This window comes from Mastigoproctus giganteus, chromosome 2 (assembly GCF_048544385.1).
Source record: "Mastigoproctus giganteus isolate SK-2022 chromosome 2, ASM4854438v1, whole genome shotgun sequence".
In the NCBI taxonomy this organism is placed as follows: domain Eukaryota; kingdom Metazoa; phylum Arthropoda; class Arachnida; order Uropygi; family Thelyphonidae; genus Mastigoproctus; species Mastigoproctus giganteus.
Window position 1 is genome coordinate 74,185,411 of NC_143576.1, and position 26,743 is coordinate 74,212,153.

Sequence of the window (26,743 nt, forward strand, 5' to 3'; positions counted from 1 at the left end):
CTCTCAATTTTGCTTTCCCAGTGTCTCACACCAAACTGACTCAACATTGCACTGTCTACCCATGTCAACTGGATTCACTTCATAGATTGTGTTTCTTAACTAACAGCACTAACAGCCTAACCCCTCCTCCATTCCCATCCTTTCTCTACACATTTTGCCCCCCAAATTCCAATTCTGCATTCCTTATATCCGTGTGACACCATATCTCTGATATTCCATGAATATCTGCCTTTGATGTTTTGACTAGCACTTCAAATTCATCAATTTTATTGACTAAACTCCTAGAACTGGCATACATGCACCTGTTCTTATTCCTAGTTACCCTAACATAGCCCATTTATTTACTTGTTCCACAATGACTCCAAGTCCTTGAAATGCCCAGCAACTTGTTTTCCAGTCTGCTGCTGATTCCAATAAAAACAGTTCAAGGATCACTTTCACTTCTGCCTGCAGCTACTGTTAATGTATTAGTCTGTGTATCCACCCCCACAAGCCAGCAGTTTTCCAACCCACCTAACAGTGCCTCGATAGCATCAGCAAATATTCTTGCACCCTTTCAATTTAAGAGTATCTTATCTATGTAGAAATAGTCTCTCCTGTTAACAAGCACACACACCATGCTGAGAAAAACTCTATCCATGAGCCTTGTACAATCTCTTCAGGGCAGAATTGATTGACAAGGCCCTCATCATATACTCTCTTCTATCATGTCTGGACAGAATTGCAGACACTTTCAAATTTAACCATAACTCACACTTTTTTTTCAACATTGAGCTGTACTTGATAAGTAAATCTGTAGATCTCTTACTCTTAAGGTAATTAGTGCCAACATTCACAATATCACCTTTTATGCCCTTAAAAGATGCTATCTGCTCTACAGCATCATCAACTTCTGTCCTTGACAGACACACCCTAGTCCTGTTCCACCTATCCTTTTTGCACAATATATTCCATTTCCCTGACAATGGAGTCACTGACAACTAGTTCCTGTGGGACCAGCACATTCTGCCTTAGGGACTGCCAATGTGTTGCTGATGATCAAGTGCAAGTGCTCTGGCATTGATGTGGGCAGCTGAGAGCTTGATGGCCCCCACATTTTAAATCCTTTAAAAGCATCCAACCTGTTCTCCAACTCTCATAAAGGCCCATAACAACGCTGAATCGGTGCCTAGCTTCCTCACACTCCTTACATTGAGCACACGCAAAGATGGCAATTTCTCTTGGCAATTTCATGTCCCATTCCTGGTAGCTCCACAAACATCAAACAAGCAGTACATTTCAAAAGGCTGTGATTCAGAGGATAAATATCACCCTCAGTTCTCTCATGAGCCACAGCACTCCTACTACCTTGAGCCTTTTTGCTTTTCTACTCTTGTCTGAGGCACGATTTCGATTCAATTAAAAATATTACACTAAACTTATATCCCATTGCGGTAATAACAGTAAACCCTCGATTTAATGGACTAATAGGGGAGAAGGGGTGGTTAATGCCGAAAGTCCGTTAAATCGAATGTAACCTGAGGGGACATTTTTTGTTCTTAACGTAAAAAAAAAAAAAACTTTAATACAATATACAGTGGCGCCTCTGTAGCCAGGTGGGCAGGAGCAGCAGTGCATAGCACACGCTTCTTGATTAGACCGGGGTTCGAGCCGTGCCCACCAAATACGTAGGATGCGGAAAGGTCAGGGAATGACCGCCGCATATCCCCGGAGCAATATGGCCTTAGTAGCTAATGCTCCTAAAAACCAAATAACAACAATATACAGTACTGTACAAAATAAAATTATTAAATTATAATTAAGAATATGTAATTTTGTTGTAAATATAAAATGTTGCAATTTAGCCTTTGATTTCCAGATATATGAGAAACATTTAGTTTTTTTTTAAGCCGTAAATTTCACAAACACTTGCTACTGAGACGCCGTGTTCTAATTTCTCAATTAGCTCTAATTTGTGTGCCACATTTAAGTTCACACGCTTTCTTTTAACTCCTCTATCACTTGATGCCATTTTAAATTGTAAGGATTGCAAAATTATTTAATAAATAAAGTCACAATTCAGAAATCACAGAAACACTCTGTATACAACCTGACTGCACAATAGCTTGAGGCAGACTGAGACCGAAACAAAGCTAGTTGGTAGACCTACAGTTTAACATCCAGAGTCACATTTAGCTCGCAAAGTCACTGCCTGCTCTTATCTGTAATCTGGGAAAACAGTTATTTGAACATGTTTTCAGAAAGAATAAAAAACAATTTCCTGATTTTGATTATAAAAATAAAAGTAGGTAATTATCAAAACAATAATAGAAATAGGTAATTATTATTAATACTAACACTGAAGTTTTGTATAACCTAAAAAAAATCATATGGTTGAGATTAATATGTACATTACAGTATTATTATTTGTCCAGTCTGTTAAATCGAAAATCTGTTATATCGGGGTCCGTTAAATCAGGGGTTTACTGTATATATATTTCAGCATCGAGTTTTATCTCCTACAGAGTTAATGTCAAATGAATTCGGTATCTCCTATCAACTTTAAGTTATATGTATCACAGCATTAACCCAATATATGGCTCACATACAATTTCTTTAAACTTATTTCCATCAATATTGGCCAACTAGCAAAAAAAAAGTTTGATAACTACTGTATTAGATCATGCAAACTGAAAAATAATTTCTGAACATCACATTTCAACTAGTCATTTGTTTGAATGCTAGAGTTGGACCACATGAGGAGGGCAGTGACAATAATGCCGGACTGCAAACCACTGTGAAGTGCACATTAAAAGAGAGAGTGCTTAATGTCATTTAAAAGAGTGGGAATACATTTGTGATTATTATTATTCAATACAACATCTATTATTTTTCTTACCTTTCTGGTTAACATTTACTTTACTGAATATACAGGGTGTCTCAAAAATATTGGTACAAACATTTAGGGGAGGTAAGTAACATCTAAAGGAATGTGAATTGCATAGGAACCCGAAACGTCACGGGAAAGTAGTATCAGAGGCACAAGAAGCAGAAATGACGCAAGACAGTAATTAGTGGCTAACATTTATTTGACATAGTATTAACAATGGAGTACGAGATGGATGCATTTTATGATGTTACAACAGATGCTCGAAGGTTCCACCATGAGATGCCATGCATGCATGACACCGACGCAGCATAGACTGGCGGACACACCTGGAGTTTCTTTGACAGTAGCAGCAGCAGCACAGACGAGTCTCGCCACGAGATCCATTTCCGTCTCCACAGGTTCATACACGATAGATGAGGGCCTCCACAGAAAGAAATCAAGGCTCGATAAATCAGGTGAGCGTAGGGCCAGGCAACGAGTCCACCACGGCCAATCCATCGACGCCCAAAACGCCTGTTCAAATGGTCACGAACACACCTTCCATAATGGGCAGGCACCCCCCCCATCATGTTGAAACCAAACATCGTCAAGTAACCCTGGTAGAACTTGTTCAAGAAAGATCCGATATTTAGCAGAGTTCATGCGGGATGGTAACAGGTATGGGTCAACTAAGCAGTCACCAACCATACCTGCCCACACATTTATTACGAAGCGATGTTGTGCCGCATGGGGGCGCACACCGTTGGCCCTCTCCTAATCCATACACTATGTGCATGTCTGCAAGCTCACAGTTCGTAATATCGATGCATGCTCTTCATGCGGCAATTACTGCTTAAATGATTTAACCAGAAATTTTCCCTCTCACAAACTGATGACCAGCGCCGTGTACCGACTTAAGGTGACGTTTCCAGTTATAGGTTCCTGTGCGATTCACATTCCTTTAGATGTTACCTACCTCCCCTAAACGTTTGTACCAATATTTTTGAGACACCCTGTATATAATATCTGTGTAGATACGCCATAGAGAACTCCTAAAGAAAAAACTACAATTGTAGTGTAAAGGACATCATTTCATCTGTATCTCATATTGCACTACCTCGAATAAGTAATGCTTCACTAATAGAGAAGACTATTGTTATTTATTCTTGGTGGGCACCACCACCACCCAGATGGCACTGTTTCAAGGTTGTTAGCCTTTCATCGGTGGATGGGCAGGTACCCCGGTACTGCAAACATGACAACCCAGTTGTGAAGTTAATCCTACATATGAGAGATGCCAGAAGGTGTACATGTTAATATTAAAATGAAACTAAATGCTACAAGGCATAATATTTTAAGAGTTTATCTATATAATATCGGTGTATATACACCATAGACAACTTTTAAAGAAAATCATCTGTATCTCATATTATGCTCATTCTTGACGAGTTACCATGTATTGCACTACCTCAAATAAGTAATGCTTCACTAATAGAGAAGACTACTGAGAGCACAATGTGAGATACAGATGAAATGATGCCCTTTACACTACTATCGTAGTTTTTCTTTAAGAGTTGTCTATGGTGTATCTACACTGATATTATATAGATAATCTAAAACTCTTAAAATATTACGCAACAGGGGACCTAAATTTTCATGTTTTGTAGTAATGAGGTACCCAAAATTGTACAGTTGCTTTGTTTTTTTTTGGTACATATTGTATATCTAAGACTAATAATAAATAATAATAATAACAAAATTAAATTAATTTCAATTAATAAAATAAAAACAAATGCCCCGTCTAACAATACATTAATAGAAATAACATTTTTTAAAGATTATTTTATTTGTAAGATAAAATAAAAAAAGCAATTAACAGAAATGAAAATATTGTACAGTATAAATTTTGATATATATTTTAGTATAACAGTAAAAAGAATTACAATCTTAATATAAAAGGAGACATATAAACCATTAACTTTTTAATAAATTAATCTAATTTAAAGAAAGAATCCAATGTTGTTTGCACAGTTTTTGTCCTATATGCATTTTTAACTACAGCACAGACATTAACAAATGCAATAGTTGTTTCTTTATCAATGCTACTACAGGCCAACACATTCTCTATTATGTTCAATACATTTTGGGCAACTTTTTTTTTTTTAGATGGTATTGTGTGCACTTCTTCACTTTTGCTGTCACTGGTAACAAAAACATCATTGTTTTGTTTGGTGCTCAGCAGCTCTTCTGGTATTGACATTGCAGTGGTTGGATAATGAAGTTGCTACCTTGCAGTGGTAGCAACTTCATCATCCACCTTCACAAACTCTTCAAATTCGCCAACAAAATCCATATGCTCCTTCAAATTCCTCCATTCCTCAATGTTGCTATCACATTCATCTGCTGGACCATGTTTTTCAATGATATTCTCTCCAAAGCCACTCTTTCTGAAGCAGTTGATTATTGCACTTGATGTAATACTGTCCCAAGCAATAACAAGATTACAGATAGCAACCAAGACATTCCAATTTGGCTGCAAATTGTTCCCTCCTATGTTGCAGATCAAGTACCTTATCAGGCAGGATCTATATGCTCTCTTGAGGTTATAAATAATGCCTTGATCCAGTGGATGCATTAAACTGGTGGTACTGGGGGTAAAAACAACAGCCCTATATTTGGCAACTTAAGTATCTCGGCAGAATGTGCTGTACAACAATCTAGAACCATCAAAATATTCCTTTTTTCTGAAGCCATTTTTCTGTCCACTATTGATAACTAAGACTGAAAAATTTTGAGTGTAAGCCAAGCTCTTCTATTGGCCTCATAATAACAGGGAAGTTGGTTAACTGCTTTAAAACATCTTGGCTCGAAAAACTTAGCAATCACAAGTGGGTGTAGTTTTGTACTGCCATCTGAATTGCAGCATAACAGAACGAGTCTTTTTTATTAAATTTTCCACCATGACAAGACTCTCCTAGAACAGCAAATTATAAAATAAACCTGTCTTGTCAAGATTAAAAATATCCTTTGCCTCATATTTAAATATCTCGGCAGAATGTGCAGCCTTTTCTTTGTCAACTAATCCAGCCTCACCACAAACATTTCACAAAACCAAGTTATTCCTGTCTTTAAATCTTTGGAGCCAGCCACTGCTGCATTTGAAGTTGCAAATTCCTTGTTGCTGAGCTAGATAATTTGCCTTTTCTTGCAAAATTGGACCTGATACTAGCAAATTAGATGCAAGCATTTTGGTACCACTCGAAAAGTTTTGTTTCAAGCTCCTTGTGTTTTGTACCACAAATTCGTTTCCTGTTTTTCATCGCTGCTCCAGTGTTAAAGTCTTTTTCGGTTTGTCAGTATCGTTAATAAAGTAGGTAAAGGTATGTTGTATTCCTTTGCAACGTCCATTTTGCTTCTTTACATCCTATCAGTCTCTTGTATAATTTTTAGTTTAATTTCCAGGTTTAATTCAGTCAGTTTACATTTTGTCACCATACCACTGCTATATAAGATTTAATGTAAACAAATTTTAAATTAATTTAAAGACAAGTTCCAAAACAGACCATCAGCTCATATAAAATGACACAAAAATTAGATTGCTGTATACGGTAGCAAAAGACTGAACTGGGGTAAACGATTGCAAATGACCTTATTCCCTTGGAGAACGAGGGAGTGCACGTAAACAACTTAGAAAAACTTTTTATTCTTTTGTTAATTTAACAACTCATCCTTCAGAAAGATGTTTTTCAGAGTGCACTTGACATTGTAGCTACCATAAACTGCTTTTGTTTACACAAAACTAATTTCTAACAAGTCAGTGCCATCCTTCGGGAAACAAGGAGCCGGGTGGCCAGAAGCAATAATAGGGGCAATAATCGGACAGGTCTGTCAAGATTGGTATTAAACGTACAAAATGACAATATTTATTTCTCATGGGGTGAAAAAGAACTTTGTAATACATATTAACCGAATTTTGTAATAAACGAATATATTTACATAGAAAAGCCTATCCCTTTGCGGGGGAATGGTATGTGCTTCATATAAACGAGTACTTTGTATGAAACGTGTTTGTATTAACAAGATTTTACTGTAATATTAATAAACATATTTTCAGCAGAAGGCATTCAAGAAATATACAAAGTCATTTTTCTCCCTGGGGAGAACACAGCCCCTTATCAAATGGGTGCACCACCCAGTGAATTTAACTGACTGCCCAGCTAAAATTTAAGTGTTTCTCACGGTATCATATGGTACTGCTCACTGATCTCAATCAACATTAATTCAAACATACTATGCAATCTAGGTCAATGCGACAGGAGCATATAATGTTAATTATGCAATTAATATTTGGTCTGGACTGCTCAATTCATATTTTTAAATAACAGAAAATTTTATAATATTGCGAAGTATTACACTTCCCTGCCCGGCTACTTCATAATTCCACGCAGCTGGCAAACTTTTCTGGGGAGAACACTGAGGGGTGTTTAAAAATTTCTCAGAATGGGGGTAGTGATTGAATAGCACAGAAAATTAAAAAAAAAACTGGGTTTTTTTTGTATCCCCCTCCCCACAAAAAAAAAAAAAAAAATACCAATATACTGGTACTTAACATTAAAAATAGAAAAAGTATGTGAAACAAAATATTTATTTGGGTAAAAATAAATATAAACATGTAAAGTGATAAGATGTCACATTATAACAGGTAAAAAATGTAAATTTTCATTCTGATGGAAATTAACCTGTTTACTGGTATAACCAAATATTTTACGACATAATTCTTTAAAGTGTACAAATATACTTTGCGCATTATGTAAGTAGTCATTTCTTAATGTGTGTATTAATAAATTAATTGTTTTAAAATGTTAGAAAATTTTCATTCCCACTTATTTCTGATTTATTTCCCATATTTTGCTGTATTTCTCAACTGAATTACAGTATTTTTCAAGTCAACGATTGATTTCGTTATCTGGAGGTCCGATTGTATACAATATCAAAATTATTTTTGGTATTCAGTTCCTTTGTGACCACATCATAATATCCAATCAAATTGGTCAGGCAAGACCTTCCTTTAACAAACCCATGCTGTGTCTTAACTATTACTGCAGTCTTGTCTAGATGATCCTGCAGTGCTTCTTTAACCAGTTCTTCCATTATTTTCCTGGAACAGAAGTTAAACTAGCAGGTCTGTCCGTAATTACTCTATCACCCTTTTGGAATTGGGGATATTTTTGCACTTCTACAGTCAGTGGGGACCTCCCTTGAATCCAATTATGCTCTCATAGTTATGGCTAAGGGTTTGCTTACTTCCTTTGCTGTCTCCCTTAATATAACTGGATAGATCCCATCCACACCAGGTGCCTTTCTAATATTTAGCTTCAAAAATTTCTCCTCCACCTTGCTCTCCATTATTACAAAATCATTTAGAGTTTAGTATGCTTCTGTTCCTCCACTTCCATACAGAATTCCTCATGTGTGAATGTAGATACTCAACACTCATTCAGTTTGCCTGTTATCTGAGCAGGATTATCAACAGCTGAACCATAAATATCAAGTGGACTAATCTTCGTTCTAGAATTTATGTAAGTAAAGAAGAGTCTGTTGTTTTTCTTTGCATCCTTTGTCAAAGATTTCTCTTAACTTGGCTTCGCTTGCCTAACCTCCTTTGTCACTTGACTTCTCACATAGGCTTCTGTGTCAAATGAAAATTTATATGCATCTCATGCACTTTTATTCTCTGCCACAAGCCTCATTAGTTCACCTGATATCCATTTAGGCCTTGAACAGCATTTCTTCGTTGGTATGAAAAGCATAGTAGGCTTCCAAGATTAATTTTTTGAATGCTTCCAATTAAAATTTGCTGATGGTACACCATCAGTTGATTCCACTGTATATAATTTAAAAACTGTCTGAGACCACTGTAGTCACTTTTATGGAAGCAAAATCTCTTCCCTTTACCCCTGACGGCAGTAATATCTTTAAGTAAATCCCACATCAATACACTGTAATTACTGAAACCTAGTGGTCCCTTGATCTGCAGATTCTTAATATATGAATAATCACTGCTGATAATCAGATCAAGAGTACTCCCTCTGGTTGCCTCTTGAACATGCTGCTGTAGAAAATAATCATCTAATAAATCCACAAAAGTATTGCTAGTGCATGAGTGACCAATTTACAAGTTCCAGTCAATATCTGGAAAGTTAAAATCCCCCATTATAAGACATTCTGATTTACTGATCCACTATTTTTCTGCACAATTGTTCATTGTACTCATCAGTCATTAAGCCTATAATATCACACTCCTACACTCAATTTTGCTTTCCCAGTCTCACACCAAACTGACCTAACATTACACTGTTCATACTTGTCAACTTTGCACTTCCTTAGATTGTATGTGTTTCTTAACTAACAGCATAACCACTCCTCCCTTCCTTTCCTGTCTATCTTTTCTGTCCTTCCTATCCTGTCTATACATTGTACTCCCCAAATTCCATTTCTCCGCTTCTTATACTGTGTTACGCCACATCTCTGATATCCCAACAATATTTGCTTTTAATGTTTTGACCAGCACTTCAAATTTATTTACTATACTTCTAACATTGGTGTACATGCGAGTAGACATGCTTATGCTCTTACTCTTAGTTACCCTAACACAGCCCAAGCATTTTCCATGATGACTCCCACCAGTTCTTGAAATCCCCAGCAGTTTGCATTCCAGGCTGCTGCTCATTCTAAAAGAAGCAGTGCAAGAATCACTTTCACCTCTGCTTGCGGCTACTGTTAACCTTTTAGTCTGTGAATCCCCCCGTGCTAGCAGTTTTCCAAACCACCTATCACTGTCTTCACAGTCTCAGCAAATATTACTGCTGTCTCTCCTGTTAACAAGCACAGACTACATTGAGAAAAACTACCCCACGAGTCTTGCACAATCTCTCCTGAGTCAAACTGACTGACAAGGCTATCGTCATATACTTCCTTCTATTGTGTCTGGGCAGAATTGTAGACACTTTCAAATTCAACCCTAACTCGCAACTTTTTTTCAACATTGACCTGTACTTGTTAAGTAGGATCTGTGGATCTCCTATTCTTAATGTCATTAGTGCAAATGTGTACAACGATATCACCCTTTGTGCCCTTAAAAGATGATATCTGCTCTACAACTTTTGTCCCTGGCAGACATACCCTGGTCCTATTCCACCTATCCTTTTTGCATAATATATTCAGTCTCCTTAACAATAATTAACTCCTGTGAGACCAGTGCATTCTGTCCTGGAGATTGCCACTGTATTGCTTGATGCACAAGAGTGAGCTCTGGCACTGAGTTTAGCAGCTGAGAGCTTGATGGGCCCTCATTTTAATTCCTTCGAGGGCATCTACCTCGAAGGAGTTAAAATGAGGGCCCATCAAACCTAATTTCTTGACACTCAAAAAGATTTTTCTTCACACCCAGCACACAAAAAGAAATCGTCTTTGGCTAGATCACATCCTATTACAGAACGATCCACAAAAATTTCAGAAGTTGCATATCTTTTGAGGCTGTGATGCATTGGAGAATCGCCCTTTCGGCTCTCCCCTGAGTCACAGCACTCCAGCTACTTTGTGCCCATTGCTTTGCTGTTCTACTCTGGGGTATGATTTCTGTTTGAATACAATTAATTGATTAACAACGAAAATTAATAAGATTAATAAATTTCCTTAACTAATTGACACTACTACACTAACTAATAGATTCCTAGATGCAGTGATACATATTACTGCTATCTAGTTTTACATTATACCTTGTACTAAGTTCGGAATATATGTTACACTATTCCTTAATGATCACAATATTAAATTAGTTATATCCTTAGCTAAACACAAAGAATATATGCCCAACAAGAGATTTGGAGTTATAACTTAATTATAATATATAACAAAATTATTCAACTAACTCCAACCTAATGGATTCGAACTTCCCATTTACCACAATTAAAAAATTTGAATTGCCCTATATAACTATACTTGCTCTATAACTATAACAATGGCAGCAAGATTTGGAATGAAACAAAAGGTTCTACGTACATTAAGTAGTAACTTACAAAACCTCTAGCTAAATTAAAAATAAAATAACCAGTGTGATTAGGACTATAAAACTACTTATAGATAGGATTGCCAGATCCTACGTTTTTCCCATAAGCGTTACGTTTTTTTTTGGTTGATTTTACTGTTTACGTTTTTAATTTTCCTGCAAGTAGGTTTCTTCCTTTTTTTACGATTAAAATCATGTTTTAAACGTCCTGGTAAATATAATTAAAAGTTGGTTGCTAACACAACCATCAGATGATGCTGCACCTATTCAAAAACTGTTGGCAACAATGTTTTTTCAACAGTTGCCTACCATGAGAAAGGTGGAAGAAAGAAGAAGTTGTGGAACATATTGTTCTTTCACATTCATTGTCCATCATGTGGGAGAAGGATGCAATGTAGTTTATTACATGTTGAAATGCAAAGTTGTTAATAAGTTATAGTAAGGAATATTGAACTTTATAGAAATTTAATGTACATTGTGCACTATTATTAGTATTTTTAAATACAAAAACACTTGTGTGCATTATTTTTCTTAATAGTTCTTTCTTTCTCAAATTGACAGCAAGAGCCTAGATGCAGTGATACATAGATATGGGCTTTGGATTATTGTTGATCAGGTAAGATTAACATATTATTATATACTGTTAATTTAATTCTCTCCACATTTGAAATACATTGTTTAAGCTGACACTCAATAGTTGATATTTGTGCAACTTTTACTATTAAATTTTTTTTATTTTTATTATTTTTAGATTGCCATTGAATAATTTTTGATAGAATGTATAAAGAATCGCAGTCCATTAGTCCTCCCAATGCTCCTCCCAAGAAATCGCAGTATAAGCAAGTCTACTTAAAGAAGTGGGAAGAAGCTTTTGCATGGATGGCCCCAGGTTCTTCAGAGGATCGTGCCTACTGCAAATTGTGCAACAAGAATTTTTCTATGTCATGGTGATCAATTCAACATTAAGCAGCATGCACAATACAAATGGCATCAGCAAAAAGAAAAGGGAAATGTGGGTGTAAACAAGTTATCAAAGTATTTTGTTAGTTTTAAAAAACCAAAATACGACAGTGTGACAGCATGTGAACCAGGGTTAATATACCACAATGTGAAACATAATCATAGTTATAATAGTTTGGACTGTGGTAACAAACTGGCATCATCCTTATTCCACGATTCTGATATTGCAAAAAAACTGTTGTGGAAGAACAAAATCAGAACTGTTAGTTAAAAATGTTCTAGCTCCTAAAAGTGTAGAAGACTTTGTGGACATTCTTAATGATCCAACTAAATGCAGTCAGTTCTTTTGTGTTGCTACAGATGCTTCAAACAAGGGCAACAGAAAGCTTTTTCCCATATGCATTAGATATTTTGATCCTACTAAATGTACAGAAAATAAATTGCTAGACATTGTTGAAAAGGCTGATGAAACAGTTATTTTTCTATATCTAAAATGTTGTTAGAAAAGCTTGAGGCTTTTCACCTTAACCAAAAATATATTTCTGCATACATTGCTGATAATGCAGATGTAAATTTTGGAAAATATCACTGTTCTTCAGTTGTTAAAGGCAAGTAATGCCGATATTGTTAAAGCTAATTGTGCTAGCCATATATTGCATAATGCCATGAAATATGCTTGTAACAGTTTTGAAGTAAATATAGAAAACATATTGAAAACTTACAATTTTTTTTTTCTATCGGGTAAAAGAAGGAAAAACTTAGAATCATTTTTTGACTTTGTGGAGCTGGACTGGTCTAAATTATTATGCCACGTACCAATGAGATGGTTGTCTTTAACACCAGCTGTCAAAAGATTATTTCAAAACTGGCCTGCTATTAAGAGCTATTTCCAAAGTACTGATGATTGCCCCAAATTTTTCTCAAATTATTTCAAAGTGAGGATACAGATTCAGAAATAAAATTGCAAGTGGTTTAACTTTTTTGTCAATATTGGAGAATTGCTAGATGTTACTACTAAAATTCTTGATAAAAGTGACTTGAGTATTACGGATTCATACGAATCAACAACAATGACCAGAAATAAAATAAATCAAAGAATCCAGGATCAATACTTCGGAAATTCTGCAATGCAATTTTTGAAAAAGTTACTCCAATGCAAATGGAAAAAGATTGTTGAGAAATGTGATTTTTATTCAAATCTATTGCAATACCTAGGAAAAAAAACAGATTCAGTGAGAAAAATAAGTGTTCTAAGTTAATAAACTTTTCTCTGGAAACAGAAGAAATTAAGTACAGTCCATTCCGGTAATTTGAGACACATCGGGACTAGTGGATTTTGGCCCGATTAAGTGGCTGCCCCAATTATCCTAAGTTTCACGTAAATAGTTAAAAATAAAATGTACCCCCACCCTTTACAATTGGTTCACTGTACAATCAAATGTACAGTGAAGAAAATGTATCCAATATCAGTAGAATAGTAGGATATTTGTTAAGTATTCCTGGCTCAAATGCTGTAGTAGAAAGGGTGTTTTCGTTAATGAAATTGAAGTTGACAGATGTCGGAAACAGATGTCACCAAGAATTAATCGAGGCAGAGTTGCAGATTGCAATGAATCTCTTACAGTAAAGAGTTACTTCAGTATGTAAAACAGGATAAACAATTGTTAAAAAGGGCAAAATGTCAAAATAAGTACAATTAAAATATCAGACAATTTGAATTTTCTTGTATTTTTTAAAACTGATTTTATCGACAAAAATCTTCCTTTTTTTTTTTTTTTTTTTGGAAAACCTGACAACCCTACTTATAGAGTACAATATAATACATAATACGACAATTAAATCAATAAAATGGCAAAAGTCATCACAAGCCTATTTACCTGGACTAGAATTCCGGCCATTCTAGCTCCTTTGCTCTTTAACATTATATAAACAACCAGCCCATTTTTCTAGGAACCCAGAGCTCTTCGTATGCAGATGACAGCACTCATCAATCAAGCTAAAGATTTTCAAACCAATGAAAACACTGACTAAAGCTTTAATCAACACTGGTGAGTACCATCATAATAATGCCTTGCAAGCAAATCCAAACAGAACTCAGCTTGTTCCACCTTAAAAACAAGGATACTAACAGGCTGCTGAACAACTCTTGGAATGGCATTCAGCTTAATTTTGATAAATGCTCAGTCTACCTGAGTGTCAACACTGGATCGCATACTTACCTTTAAATGGCACATAGAAAAAAAAAAAAGACTAAAAGTTGCAGGCCAAAACAATATCCTCCAGAGGTTTGCATCAACTAAATGGGGTGCCAAACCAGCCCTGTCTGGGTGAGATCCTGACATGCTACTGTCTACTAAATCAGAATTGTAAATTAGTGACCATATGCCTCAGGCCAATGCTGCTTAATTACCATTACAAATTGATGGGTAATGCCCATCCATCAGAATGAAATGTTAACAGCATGAAAAAAGGAAAAAAAAAAAAAAAAAACAGCTCCTTGATCCCAGATATCCACTGTATGGCCAGCAACCAGCTCCATCTTGTCTCTCAGCATGCAGGAGCTACCTGCAGGTGAGAGACGATGGAAATGTAAACCAACTTTATATAATTAACAAAAACAGTGATGTAATGAACAAAACAGTGATGAACAAAAACAATACACCCACATTTGACAGTTTGTCACATCTCTGCAGGATATGACGAGTATTGAAATTTATTCATTTATTGTTTTATTTCATAAAATAGTTTACACTCATTTGAGGACAGTGAGTACATTTCCAGACTAAACTAAATAGAGAATAACTTTGCCACTGAGAGAAAAAGCTGATTAGGGCAAAATTTTAATTAAAAAAATCAAAATTTAAATAATATATAGTCCAATTTTAACAAGTTCAAAAATTTCTGCCCAAATATTGCAAAAAAAGTCAAACAACAAATACCTTAAACCTAAAAATAAGCAAGATAGAGCCCAATGCCATTTAACTGACCCTGTACATGTCAAAAAAGAAAAGTAGCAGGGTACCAAGTATACATGGACCTTTTGCCATTTTTCAAGAAGAGATGTAATTTACCATGAATAAACCGCTGAACAATTTGAACTTCATTTTGAAAAATTCATTTGTATGTCACACACTTGCTCAACAGTTTGAACAATTCAATTTCAATAACAACTCAACTTAATACTTATAAAGCATTGAAATTTACTTCAAGATTTAAATTGCACAACTTATTTCTCAGTAAAATAGCCCACCATGTGTGTGTGTGTGTGTGTGTGTGTGTGTGTGTGTGTGTGTGTGTGTGTGTGTGTGTGTGTAAAAATGTAAAATGCACTTTTAGTACCGCAACTTTAATTCGACTGAATTAAATTTAACATTGTGTTATAAACTATTTATTAGTTAAACAATTCACTACTAGTTAATTCATCAGTGTGGCACCGAGAGGAAGGTGGATTAATATCAATCTAAGTAATTCAGTTCAATGCATACACAAAAAATATGTAAACTACTTACTCTTTGTTTATGAGAATCCACATACCGAAGTCCAAAATAATCCTTCTCTAGTAAATTCAGTGCGTTGCAAACATAATCAAGAAGATACTGACCTTTTTGGTCATACTTAGGAGGACAGGGAGAGAAAAATTAGAGAACAAACTTAGCATGATCATAAATTTTGTATAAAGTTATAACATTGTTTTTTAATCAGATACATTATATATTACAATTAGATACTTTTTCTATAACCATAACTCAAGGTGATTTTCAGAATACATTTTATCTTGCGTGTCCTCTAAGTAGAATGTTCAAGAAGTACTTGCTTATTAATGATAACAGGTGTTTTAAAGAAGACATGAAATTTGTGTAGTGCAATTAAATGATATTTTTAAAATAATAAGAGAAGTACTCTCCAGCAATTAAAATGAAAAAAATCGAAAATATTACATTACAGTAAAAAATAATTAAAAATCAATTGAAAACAATCAAAAATAATTAAAAATCCAAATGAACACAATTAAAAATCACTAATGCAATTAAAATTAATTAAAAGAAATTTAACGAAAAATTGCAAAACAATTTTCCTTCCTGAAGCTGACAATGCTTTGACCGTATGTTGTGATCACAGAAATGAAAATTACCGAATAGGCGAATATTAACAGAATTCTCATGTAATTTAATTGACAGTTTCTGCAATTAATAGTCTGGTATAATTATGTTGGAAACTAAGTATTTTGGCCACGTTAAATAAAAAAGTGTTTTTCGTTAACAGCATGAAAGGCTAATTCTGACACTGCTGAATGAGAAGCACAAACTGAGGCCGCGTATTGATTAAAACAAAAATTCAGAAAAATTAAAATAATTTTTAATTATTTTTTACTGTAATGTAAGATTTTCGATTTTTTCATTTTAATTGCTGGAGAGTATCATACAGAAGAATTCTATGTATTATATTGAGGTAAACTTCTCTTATTATTTTACAAATATTGATATCAATGTAGAACGTATTGAGCATTACAGCTCTGGTTCCTACTATCAAATTCATTTTTAAAACTCTTATTGACTATTTCATTCACTTCCTTTCTCTCCAGTTATAACTTATCGATACACACAATTATGGGGGATTTCTTGAACAGCTTAGTGCAAAATAACATTTTTTGTAATTTTGCACCAAGAAATATGGTAACTTTGTGCCAAGTATCTACTTGGCACAAATTTATCACATTTCTTTTTTAAAATATTGCCTTCAAAACAACATTGTTTCGAAGTTTGCCAGGGTCAATTTAAATCATAAAATTTCGGGCACAAAGTAACTAAAACTTGCCACATCGTGCAGTATAGTTAAACTTTTAGCATTAGTAGAGGCATTGATGCAAGAAAGCAAGCTTATGCAGCATCAGCCAAAAAAACATTAAAGTAAAATAAATAAATAAAAAAGAACCGCTTCCACTTCACCCCTTTGTTCGTTCGAAATACCTGTCCAGCCGAGCCTTAAACTTATTTAGGCTATCAACTTCCACGACAAGGGATGGAAGTCTGTTCCACCTACCAACCACCCGCTGGCTAAAGGCAAATATCCGCACATCTCTCCTACATGTCTTTCCTCAATTTAAATTTATGCCCTCTCAGGTGATTATTCTGAGCAAGAGGAAGAATCCCATCAGCACTGAGCATGCTCAAACCATTCAAGGCTTTGTACACCTCTATCAGATCACCTCACTGGTGCCTAGTCTCAAGACACTGTAATTCGCAAAATTTAAGCCTTTCTTCGTAAGAGCACCCCCTTTGTTCCATTCACTAATCTTGTTGCCCTTCACTGTACTCGTTCCAGCAGCTCTACATCCTTCTTGAAATGAGGCCTCCAGGCCTGTATACAGTACTCTAGGTGTGGCCTGACCATTGCCTTATACAAGGGAATAATCACCTCCTTATCACTGCTAGAAAAATTCCTATATATCATTGACAATACACCATGAGCTACTCTTGCAGCCTGTCTGCACTGTTCAGAGAACTTCATATCTGCCTCCACGACCACCCCTAGGTCCCTTTCATTCCCTACCACTGTCAGTGTAGTACCACAGAGTTGATACATTGCTCTGGGGTTGCTGTTTCCCATATGTAGTACTTTACATTTGTCAATTTTAAACTTCATTTGCCACCTCTCAGCCCATCTGCTCAACCTTTCCAGATCCTATTGCAGCAGCATAGTGTCAGTAGTGGCCTTCACAACGATGCCAACCTTCGTATCGTCTGCAAACTTGGACATTAAGCTTGATAAACCATCATCAATATCATTTATAAATACAGAAAACAATAAAGGACCCAATACTGAACCCTGAGGGACTCCACACTGCTCATCGTGGACTAATGTCCACGATGAGCAGTGTCCATTGATTACCACTCTGTCTTCTCCCCCTTAACCACCCCTTTATCCATAGCAGCAATTTGCCTCCAATGCCACACTGCTCCAATTTGTGCAGCAGTCTTCCATGTGCAACAGTATCAAAAACCTTTCTAAGATCCAAGTATATAATATCAAAGTTATTCCCTGCATCCAGTTCTTTTGTGACTGCATCATAGTATCCAATCAAATTGGTCAGGCAAGACTTCCCCTTAACAAAACCATGCTGTGTCCGAGCTATAACTGAAGTCTTGTTTAGATGATCCTGCAGTGCTTCTTTAACCAGTGCCTCCATTAATTTTCCGGGAACAGAAGTTAAACTCACAGGTCTATAATTACTTGTGTCAGCCTTTGATCCTCCTTTGTGAATTGGGGTCACATTTGCACATCTCCAGTCCATGGGTACCTCCCCTGAGTCCAAGGAAGCTCTCATAATTATGGCTAAGGGTTTGCTTACTTCCTTTGCTGCCTCCTTTAATATAACTGGATAGATTCCATCCACCCCAGGTGCCTTTCTTGTGTTTATCTTCAACAATTTCTCCTACACTTTACTCTCAGTTATTACAAGATTCTCTAGTTTACTGCCAGAGTTGAATGCACCTCTGGCATTCCCCTCGCTGAATAACTCCTCGTGTGAATGTCGATGCAAAATATTCATTTAGTTTGTTAGATACATGAGCAGGATCATCAACAGTTGACCCATCGATATCAAGTGGAACAATCTGATTCATCCCCTTCCTTCTAGAGTTTACATAAGTAAAGAACTCTTTGCTGTTTTTCTTCACATCCCTTGGCAAGGATTTCTCGTAATCTGCCTTCGCCTGCCTAACCTCCTTTGTAACTTGGTTACAGATCAACTTGTATCTATCATAGGCTTCTGTGTCATGTGTTAATTTGTATGTATCCCATGCATTTTTCTTCTATGCCATATGCCTCATTAGTTCATCTGATCCATTTAGGCCTAAACCTTGAACAATATTTCTTAGTTGGTATGTAAAGCCTAGTAGCTTCCAAGACAAGTTCTTTGAATGCTTCCCATTTTGAATTTGCTGTTGGTAATATCATCAGTTGATCCCACTGTATAGAATTTAAATACTGTCTCAGTCCATCGTAGTCGCCTTTACGAAAGCAATACCCCTTCCCTTTACCCCTAATGGTAGTTACCTCTTTGAGTAAATCCCACTTCAGAACACTGTGATCACTGCCACCTAGTGGTTCATATATCTGCAGATTCTTAATGCATGAAGAATCACTGCTGATAATCAAATCAAGAGTATTCCTCCTGAACATGCTGATGTAGAAAACAATCATCCAATAAATCCACAAAAGCCTTGCTAGTGTGTGATTAACCAGCCCCCAAATTCCAGTCAATATCTGGGAAATTAAAATCTCCCATTATAAGACTCTCTGATTTACTGGCCCACTCTATTTCTCTGTACAGTTTCTTATTATACTCATCAGAGTCATTAGGCCTATAGCACATTCCTACTCTCAATTTTGATCTCCCAATGCTTATGTCACACCATACTGACTCGACATTGCACTGTCCAGCGATGTCAACTGGCTTCACTTCCTTGGATTTTATGTGTTTCTTAACTAATATCATAACCCCTCCTTCCTTCCTATCCTGTCTATCCTTTCTGTAGACATTGTACTCTCCAAATTCCAGTTCTGCATTTCTTATATCTGTGTGACACCATGTCTCTGAAATCCCAACAATATCTGCCTTTGATGTTTTGAGCAATATCTCAAATTCATCAAATTTATTTACTAGACTCCTAGCATTGGTGTACACGCAAGTATACATGCACCTGCTCTTCCTCTTAGCCACCCTAACACACCCCATGTGTTTACTTGTACCCCAATGATTCCCAGCAGTCTCTGAAATATCCTGCATCTTATTTTCCAGGCTGCTGCTCATTCCAATAGAAGCAGTGCAAGAATCACTTTCTCCTCTGCCAGTGGCTACTGTTAGTCCTTATCTATTAGTCCTTGTATCCCCCAATCTAGCAGTTTTCCGACCCTCCTAACACTGCCTCGATAGCATCAGCAAACATTCTTGCACCCTTTCTATTTAAGTGTATCCCATCCCTGTAGAAGCAGTCTCTCCTGTTAACAAGTACAGACCAGGCTGAAAAAAATTCTACCCCTTGAGCCTGCACAATCTTTGATTGACAGGGCTCTCATCATATACTCCCTCCTATCATGTCTGGGCAGAATTGCAGACACTTTCAAATTCAACCCTAATTCACGGCTTTTTTTAATCAGTGACCTGTACTTGTTAAGTAATTCCGCCAGTCTCCTACTCTTAATATCATTAGTTAGGATCTCGGTATTCTAATAAACGAAAATACCTTTCCCAGGTTAAGAAATTTTGCGACAAATAAAAAAAATTCTCTACATCCTAGTGATTGGTCTGTATTGAAAACCTCCACAGATTTGCGACGGGAAGCACAGGCTTCAGAAATATATATAAAAAAATACATGTTAACAAATTTAATACATTATCGGGAGGGTCAAAACACATTCATGCGAATTCTAACACATTGTCGCTCGCAGGCTTCTGAACAAGTATATACAAGTTGGGTGACAAATAATCCCTATTTAAGTTTCATGCTCACTCCTAATCGATAATTTTCATTCCTTATGACATACGGTCAAAAAGCGTTGTCAGCTTCGGGAAGGAAAATCATTTTGAATTTTTGTTAAATTTCTTTTAATTAATTTTTAATTGCGTTAGATTGACTTTTAATTGTGTTCAATTGATTATTAATTTTTTTTTACTGTAATGTAAGATTTTCGTTTTAATTGCTGGAGAGTATCATATGGAAGTGTTCTACGTATTGTACTGAGGTAAACTTCTCTTATTATTTTACAAATATTGATATCAACGTAGAATGTATTGAGCATTACAGCTCTGGTTCATACTATCTAATTAAATGATATTTACAATATGCATTGTGAACTATGACATTTTATATCCAATTTATATCCACTGCAAAAAAAAAAAAAAAAAAAAAAAATTGAAAGCAAACATTCAGAATGCTGTACTACTCCCAGTTAAGTACATACCTCTGAAAAATGAAGGATATCCCTCAAGCAAATTACAGGCCAATGAGACTTGTCAGATCTTATTTGAATGATATGAGAATAAAATTTGCATGTCTGGCAGCATTTGAAAACAAAGTGTTGGCTATTCACAATGCAGTATTATGTAGGATGTTTATTTCATCATGATATTTTATGTTCACGTTAATAATGAACTGTTGTTTACATGATATATTATATGGGTTCTTTGTTTGTTTCCCTGTAGTTGCTACTTGCCATATTACTTTGATCATTGCTCAGCTAAGATCAAAATAATATGGCAAATAGCAACTACAGGGAAACAAACAGACAACCCATGTGATAACATATTACACATTTTAACCATGCAGGATTCTGCCACAAACCCACCATCTTGAATTCATTTCTTATATTAGTTTAGTTGCAAAAGGAGTGGTACATTCAGAAGATACTGCCAAACATAAAAAGGTGTGACAATTAAGCTCCCAGCCTGGTTTTGTTGCAGTCATGTTCAACAAATTTGAATATAAAGGGAAGTGACATGTTATAGTTCAAACTTCCTCCAACAGATGGTAGTAGAGAGATTGTCCAGTGAGCTGAGAGGTTTCCAGTAACAACCAGTTTCGTTAGTAGTGTTAACATTCCATGTCACAATTTAGCATTAGTGGAGGCATATGATGCAGAAAACATGCTTATACAGCATCAGCCAAAAAAAAAATTTTTTTGGCTAATATTTTGAATCAGCTCTTCTGTTTGAAAGGAAGGTTGCCTGGCACTTTTTCTCCCATACTGCCCCCCCCCCCAAAAGATCACACTGACTTAGATTCAATGATTGGGGGGGGATACAAGGACTAATAGATTAACAGTAGCCACTGGCAGAGGTGGAAGTGATTCTTGCACTGCTTCTATTGAAATGAGCAGAAGTCTGAAAAACAAGATGCAGGATATTTCAGAGACTGCTGGTAGTCATTGCGGTACAAGTAAACACATGGGTTGTGTTAGGGTAGCTAAGAATAGAAACAGGTGCATGTATACCTGCGTGTACACCAATGCTAGGAGTTTGGTAAATAAATTTGATGAATTTGAGGTATTGCTCAAAACATCAAAGGCAGATATTGTTGGGATATCAGAGACGTGGTGTCACACAGATATAAGTAATGCGGAACTGGAATTTGGGGAATACAATGTGTATAGAAAGGATAGACAGGACAGGAGGGGAGGAGGGGTTATGCTATTAATTAAGAAACACATAAAGTCCAAGGAAGTGAAGCCAGTCGACATCGATGGACAGGGCAGTGTCGAGTCAGTTTGGTGTGACATAAGCATAGGGAAATCAAAATTGAGAGTAGGAGTGTGCTATAGGCCTAATGACTCTGATGAGTATAATAAGATATTGTACAGGGAAATAGAGTGGGCCAGTAAATCAGAGAGTCTTATAATGGGGGATTTTAATTTCCCAGATATTGACTGGAATTTCTGGGTTGGTCACTCGCACACTAGCAAGGCTTTTGTGGATTTATTGGATGATTGTTTTCTACATCAGCATGTTCGTGAGGCAACAAGAGGGAGCAATACTCTTGATCTGATTATCAGTAGTGATTCTTCATGCATTAAGAACCTGCAGATAAATGAACCACTAGGTGGCAGTGATCACAGTGTGTTGAAGTGGGATTTACTCAAGGAGGTAACTACCATCAGAGGTAAAGGGAAGGGTTTTTGTTTTCGTAAAGGAGACTATGATGGTCTGAGACAGTATTTAAATTCTCTACAGTGGGACCAACTGATGATGTTACCAACAGCAAACTCAAAATGGGAAGCATTCAAGGAACTAATCTTGGAGGCTACCAGGCTTTACATACCAACTAAGAAATATTGTTCAAGGTTTAGGCCTAAATGGTTGTCAGATGAACTAATGAGACATGTGGCAGAGAAGAAAAATGCATGGGATACATACAAATTAATGGGTGACATGGAAGCCTATGGTAGATATAAGTTGGTCTGTAACCAAGTCACAAAGGAGATTAGGCAGGCAAAGGCAGACTACGAAAAATCCTTGGCAAAGGATGCAAAGAAAAACAGAAAAGAGTTCTTTACATACTTGAACTTGAGAAGGAAAGGGATGAATCAGATTGGTCCACTGGATATTGATGGTTCAACAGTTGAGGATCCTGCTCAGGTGGCTAACAATCTAAACGAGTATTTTGCATCTACATTCACGCATGAGGAGTTATTCAGGAAGGAGAATGATGTAGGTAAAGTAAACATTGGCAATGAGCTGGATGATTTTGTAATAACTGAGAGGAAAGTGGAGGAGAGATTGTTGAGGATAAACATAAAAAAGGCACCTGGGGTGGATGGGATCTATCCAGTTATATTAAAGGAGGCAGCAAAGGAAGTATGCAAACCCCTAGCCATAATTATGAGAGCTTCTTTGGACTCAGGGGAGGTACCCATAGACTGGAGATGTGCAAATGTAACCCCAATTCACAAAGGAGGATCAAAGGCTGACACAAGTAATTATAGACCTGTTAGTTTAACTTCTGTTCCAGGTAAATTAATGGAGGCACTGGTTAAAGAAGCACTGCAGGATCATCTAGACAAGAATTCCGTTATAGCTCAGACGCAGCATGGTTTTGTTAAGGGCAGGTCTTGCCTGACCAATTTGATTGGATACTATGATGTAGTCACAAAAGAACTGGATGCAGGGAATAACTTTGATATTATATATTTGGATCTTAGAAAGGCTTTCGATACTGTTGCACATGGAAGACTGCTGCACAAATTGGAGCAGTGTGGCATTGGAGGCAAATTGCTGCTATGGATAAGGGGATGGTTGAGTGGCAGAAGACAGAGAGTGGTAATCAATGGACACTGCTCAACGTGGACTAATGTTATTAGTGGAGTTCCTCAAGGTTCAGTGTTGGGTCCGTTGTTGTTTTCGGTGTTTATGAATGATATTGATGATGGGATATCAAGTTTAATGTCCAAGTTTGCAGATGATACAAAGGTTGGCAGGGTCGTTAAGGACACTACTGATGCCATGCTGCTGCAACAGGATCTGGAAAGGTTGAACAGATGGGCTGAGAGGTGGCAAATGAAGTTTAACATTGACAAATGTAAAGTACTACATATGGGAAACAGTAACCCCAGAGCAACGTATCAACTCTGCGGTACTACACTGACAGTGGTGGAGAATGAAAAGGACCTGGGGGTAATTGTGCAGGCAGATATGAAGTTCTCTGAGCAGTGCAGACGAGCTGCAAGAGTAGCTCATGGTGTCTTGTCAATGATATACAGGAATTTTTCTAGCAGGGATAAGGAGGTGATTATTCCCTTGTATAAGGCAATGGTTAGGCCACATTTGGAGTACTGTATACAGGTCTGGAGGCCTCATTTCAAGAAGGATGTAGAGCTGCTGGAACGGGTACAGAGAAGGGCAACAAGATTAGTAAATGGAACAAAGGGTTGCTCTTACGAAGAAAGGCTTAAGTTTTGCAAATTGCAGAGTCTGGAGACTAGGCACCGGCGAGGTGATCTGATAGAGGTGTATAAGGCTTTGAATGGTTTGAGCATGCTCAATGCCAATGGGATTCTTCATCTTGCTCAGAATAATCACCTCAGAGGGCATAAATTCAAATTGAGGAAGGACGGATGTCGGATAGATGTGCGGAAATTTGCCTTTGGCCAGCGGGTGGTTGGTTGGTGGAACCGACTTCCATCACTTGTTGTTGAAGTTGATAGCCTAAACAAATTTAAAGCTCAACTGGACAGGTATTTCGAACGAACGGAGGGGTGAAGTGGGAGTGGTTTTTTTTTTTTTTTTTGGCTGATGCTGAATAAGCTTGCTTTCTTGCATCATATGCCTCTACTAATGCTAATGCTAATTGCAAGATTCAAAATATAACTTCTAAACCTACTCGTGAAAATAATGTGGTATCTTGCATAAAATTATCACCAACAATGAGCAGCCAAACTCTAAAGGTTCTTATGCTTACATAATGCAAAAGACTCATACAAAAAGCATAGAATATTCCTAGCATATATCACTTCCTTCCAAACTTTGATACTATTAGGAGTAAATAAATAATTATTAAATAATAATTTTATACTATGTCCATAGTATAAAATTATTCTTTAATGTGTATATAAAACTGGTCAACACAAAGTATTACAAAAATAAAAATACCTAATCTTGACTAATTTTATGCTGCTGAACACGAAAATCAAAATTTGTCAATTGGCTCGTTTTTGAATTACAGTTGAGGTCTCATATTAGCAAGTTACTATACGTTATCAACTACGACTCTCAACAAAATGCATGGCAACACCATAGTTTCAGTACCACCATGCTCTTATCAAGTGATCAGCAACTGTTGCCTCCTTCTGCAACATGTCATAAGTTCTGGTTGCCTCAAATGAGTCTTCAACTATGTTGCAGTAATCCTCGAATACGGTCAGGTAGGGTGACTTATTCTCAGTTATTATTATTAGCCATATGGTACAAGGAAGCCTGAGTCTTATACTGCACCAGCCAAAAAAAAATTTCTGATTTACAGAGAGAGAAGCAGAAGGGAATCACCAAGAAAGAGAAGAATGATGACATTCAACTCAGGACCATGGGTGTGCCAAGCTCATGCTCACCAGATGTGAGCCCCTGAGGATAAATTTAATGGTTGTTCTCTGTGAGCTACCTACTTTTTGCACAGTATTTGTGTTTTGTAAGATTAATATGCCCTGTAATTATGTGAACAGTCTAGATGACTTCAGATGCATGTGGAGAAGTTACATTAGCTTCAAGAAAGCTTCCCTTAATTCGAACCATAAAAAAGGCTTATTTCTTGTACTTTGGGTGTAAAGTAGGCGACCAGGACAAGAACTGGGCTCCACACATATGCTGCACTACCTGTTCTTCAAAACGCAACATGTGGGTGAATCAAAAGGGATTTTATGCCTTTTGCAATGCCCATAATATGGAAGGCGCCAACAAATCACGTCACAAACTGTTACTTCTGTATGGTGCCTCCTATTAGAAAAGGAATGACAATGAAGAAAAAGTGGACAGTGACATGCCCAAATATAACATCTACAATTCGTCCTGTGCCTCACAGTGAAGTACTTATTCCTGAACCACCCAACCATTTTTTTGTAGACTCTGATGAAGAAACTGATGAACATCAACGTGATATACACGAAAAAGTATGAAGCAGATGCCTACATCAAGGGATCCATCATTTTGTCCAAACCTTTATCCTTCTGAACCACAAAAAGATCACAGAAAGTGAGTTAAATTACCTCATCAGGGATCTCGAAGTGCCGAAGAATAAGGCAGAGCTTTTGGCCTCAAAGCTAAAACAGTGGAATCTTCAAGATCATTCTGTGAAAGTGACAACATTTTGTACTTGAAATAACTATAATAAATTCTATGAAACAGGTGTTTGTAAGGATGTTAGTCTAATGGCAGCAATGAATATGAGGCACGTTCCCGAAGATGGCGACTATTTATAGATTCTTCTAAGGTTAGCCTTAAGGCTGTGTTATTACACAATGGAAATATGCAGCCGTCAATACCTCTTGCACATGCTGCCAACAAAAAAGAAACATAAGCATACATGGAGAACATCCTCTTAGGTGTACACTATCAGAAATACGAGTGGCAGATATGTGGTTATTTAATGGTAATCGTAATTTTATTAGGACTACAAAAGGGTTACACTAAGTACTGTTGCTTTCTCTGCAAGTGGGATAGTCCTACAAGGATATGCACTACTAGAAGAGGAGTTGGCCTCAATGAAAATCATTAACACCTGAAATGAAGAAGGTAGCATTTGATCCTCTGATAGATTCAAATAAAGTTTTGCTTCCACCACTCCACATCAAACTGGGGCTCATGAAAACTCCATGAAGGCTTT

General features: G+C 36.6%; 1 protein-coding gene across 2 annotated transcripts in view; it reads right to left on the minus strand.

Moving 5' to 3' along the window:
- Nucleotides 1–26,743, minus strand: part of Frmd5 (FERM domain containing) — a 433,883-nt gene that overhangs the window by 397,355 nt on the left and 9,785 nt on the right. For both annotated transcript variants that reach the window (XM_090368524.1, XM_090368523.1), the window contains exon 2: nt 15,386–15,490. In XM_090368524.1, coding sequence (XP_090224650.1) covers nt 15,386–15,490 — 105 coding nt within the window. The remainder of the gene's footprint in view (nt 1–15,385; nt 15,491–26,743) is intronic.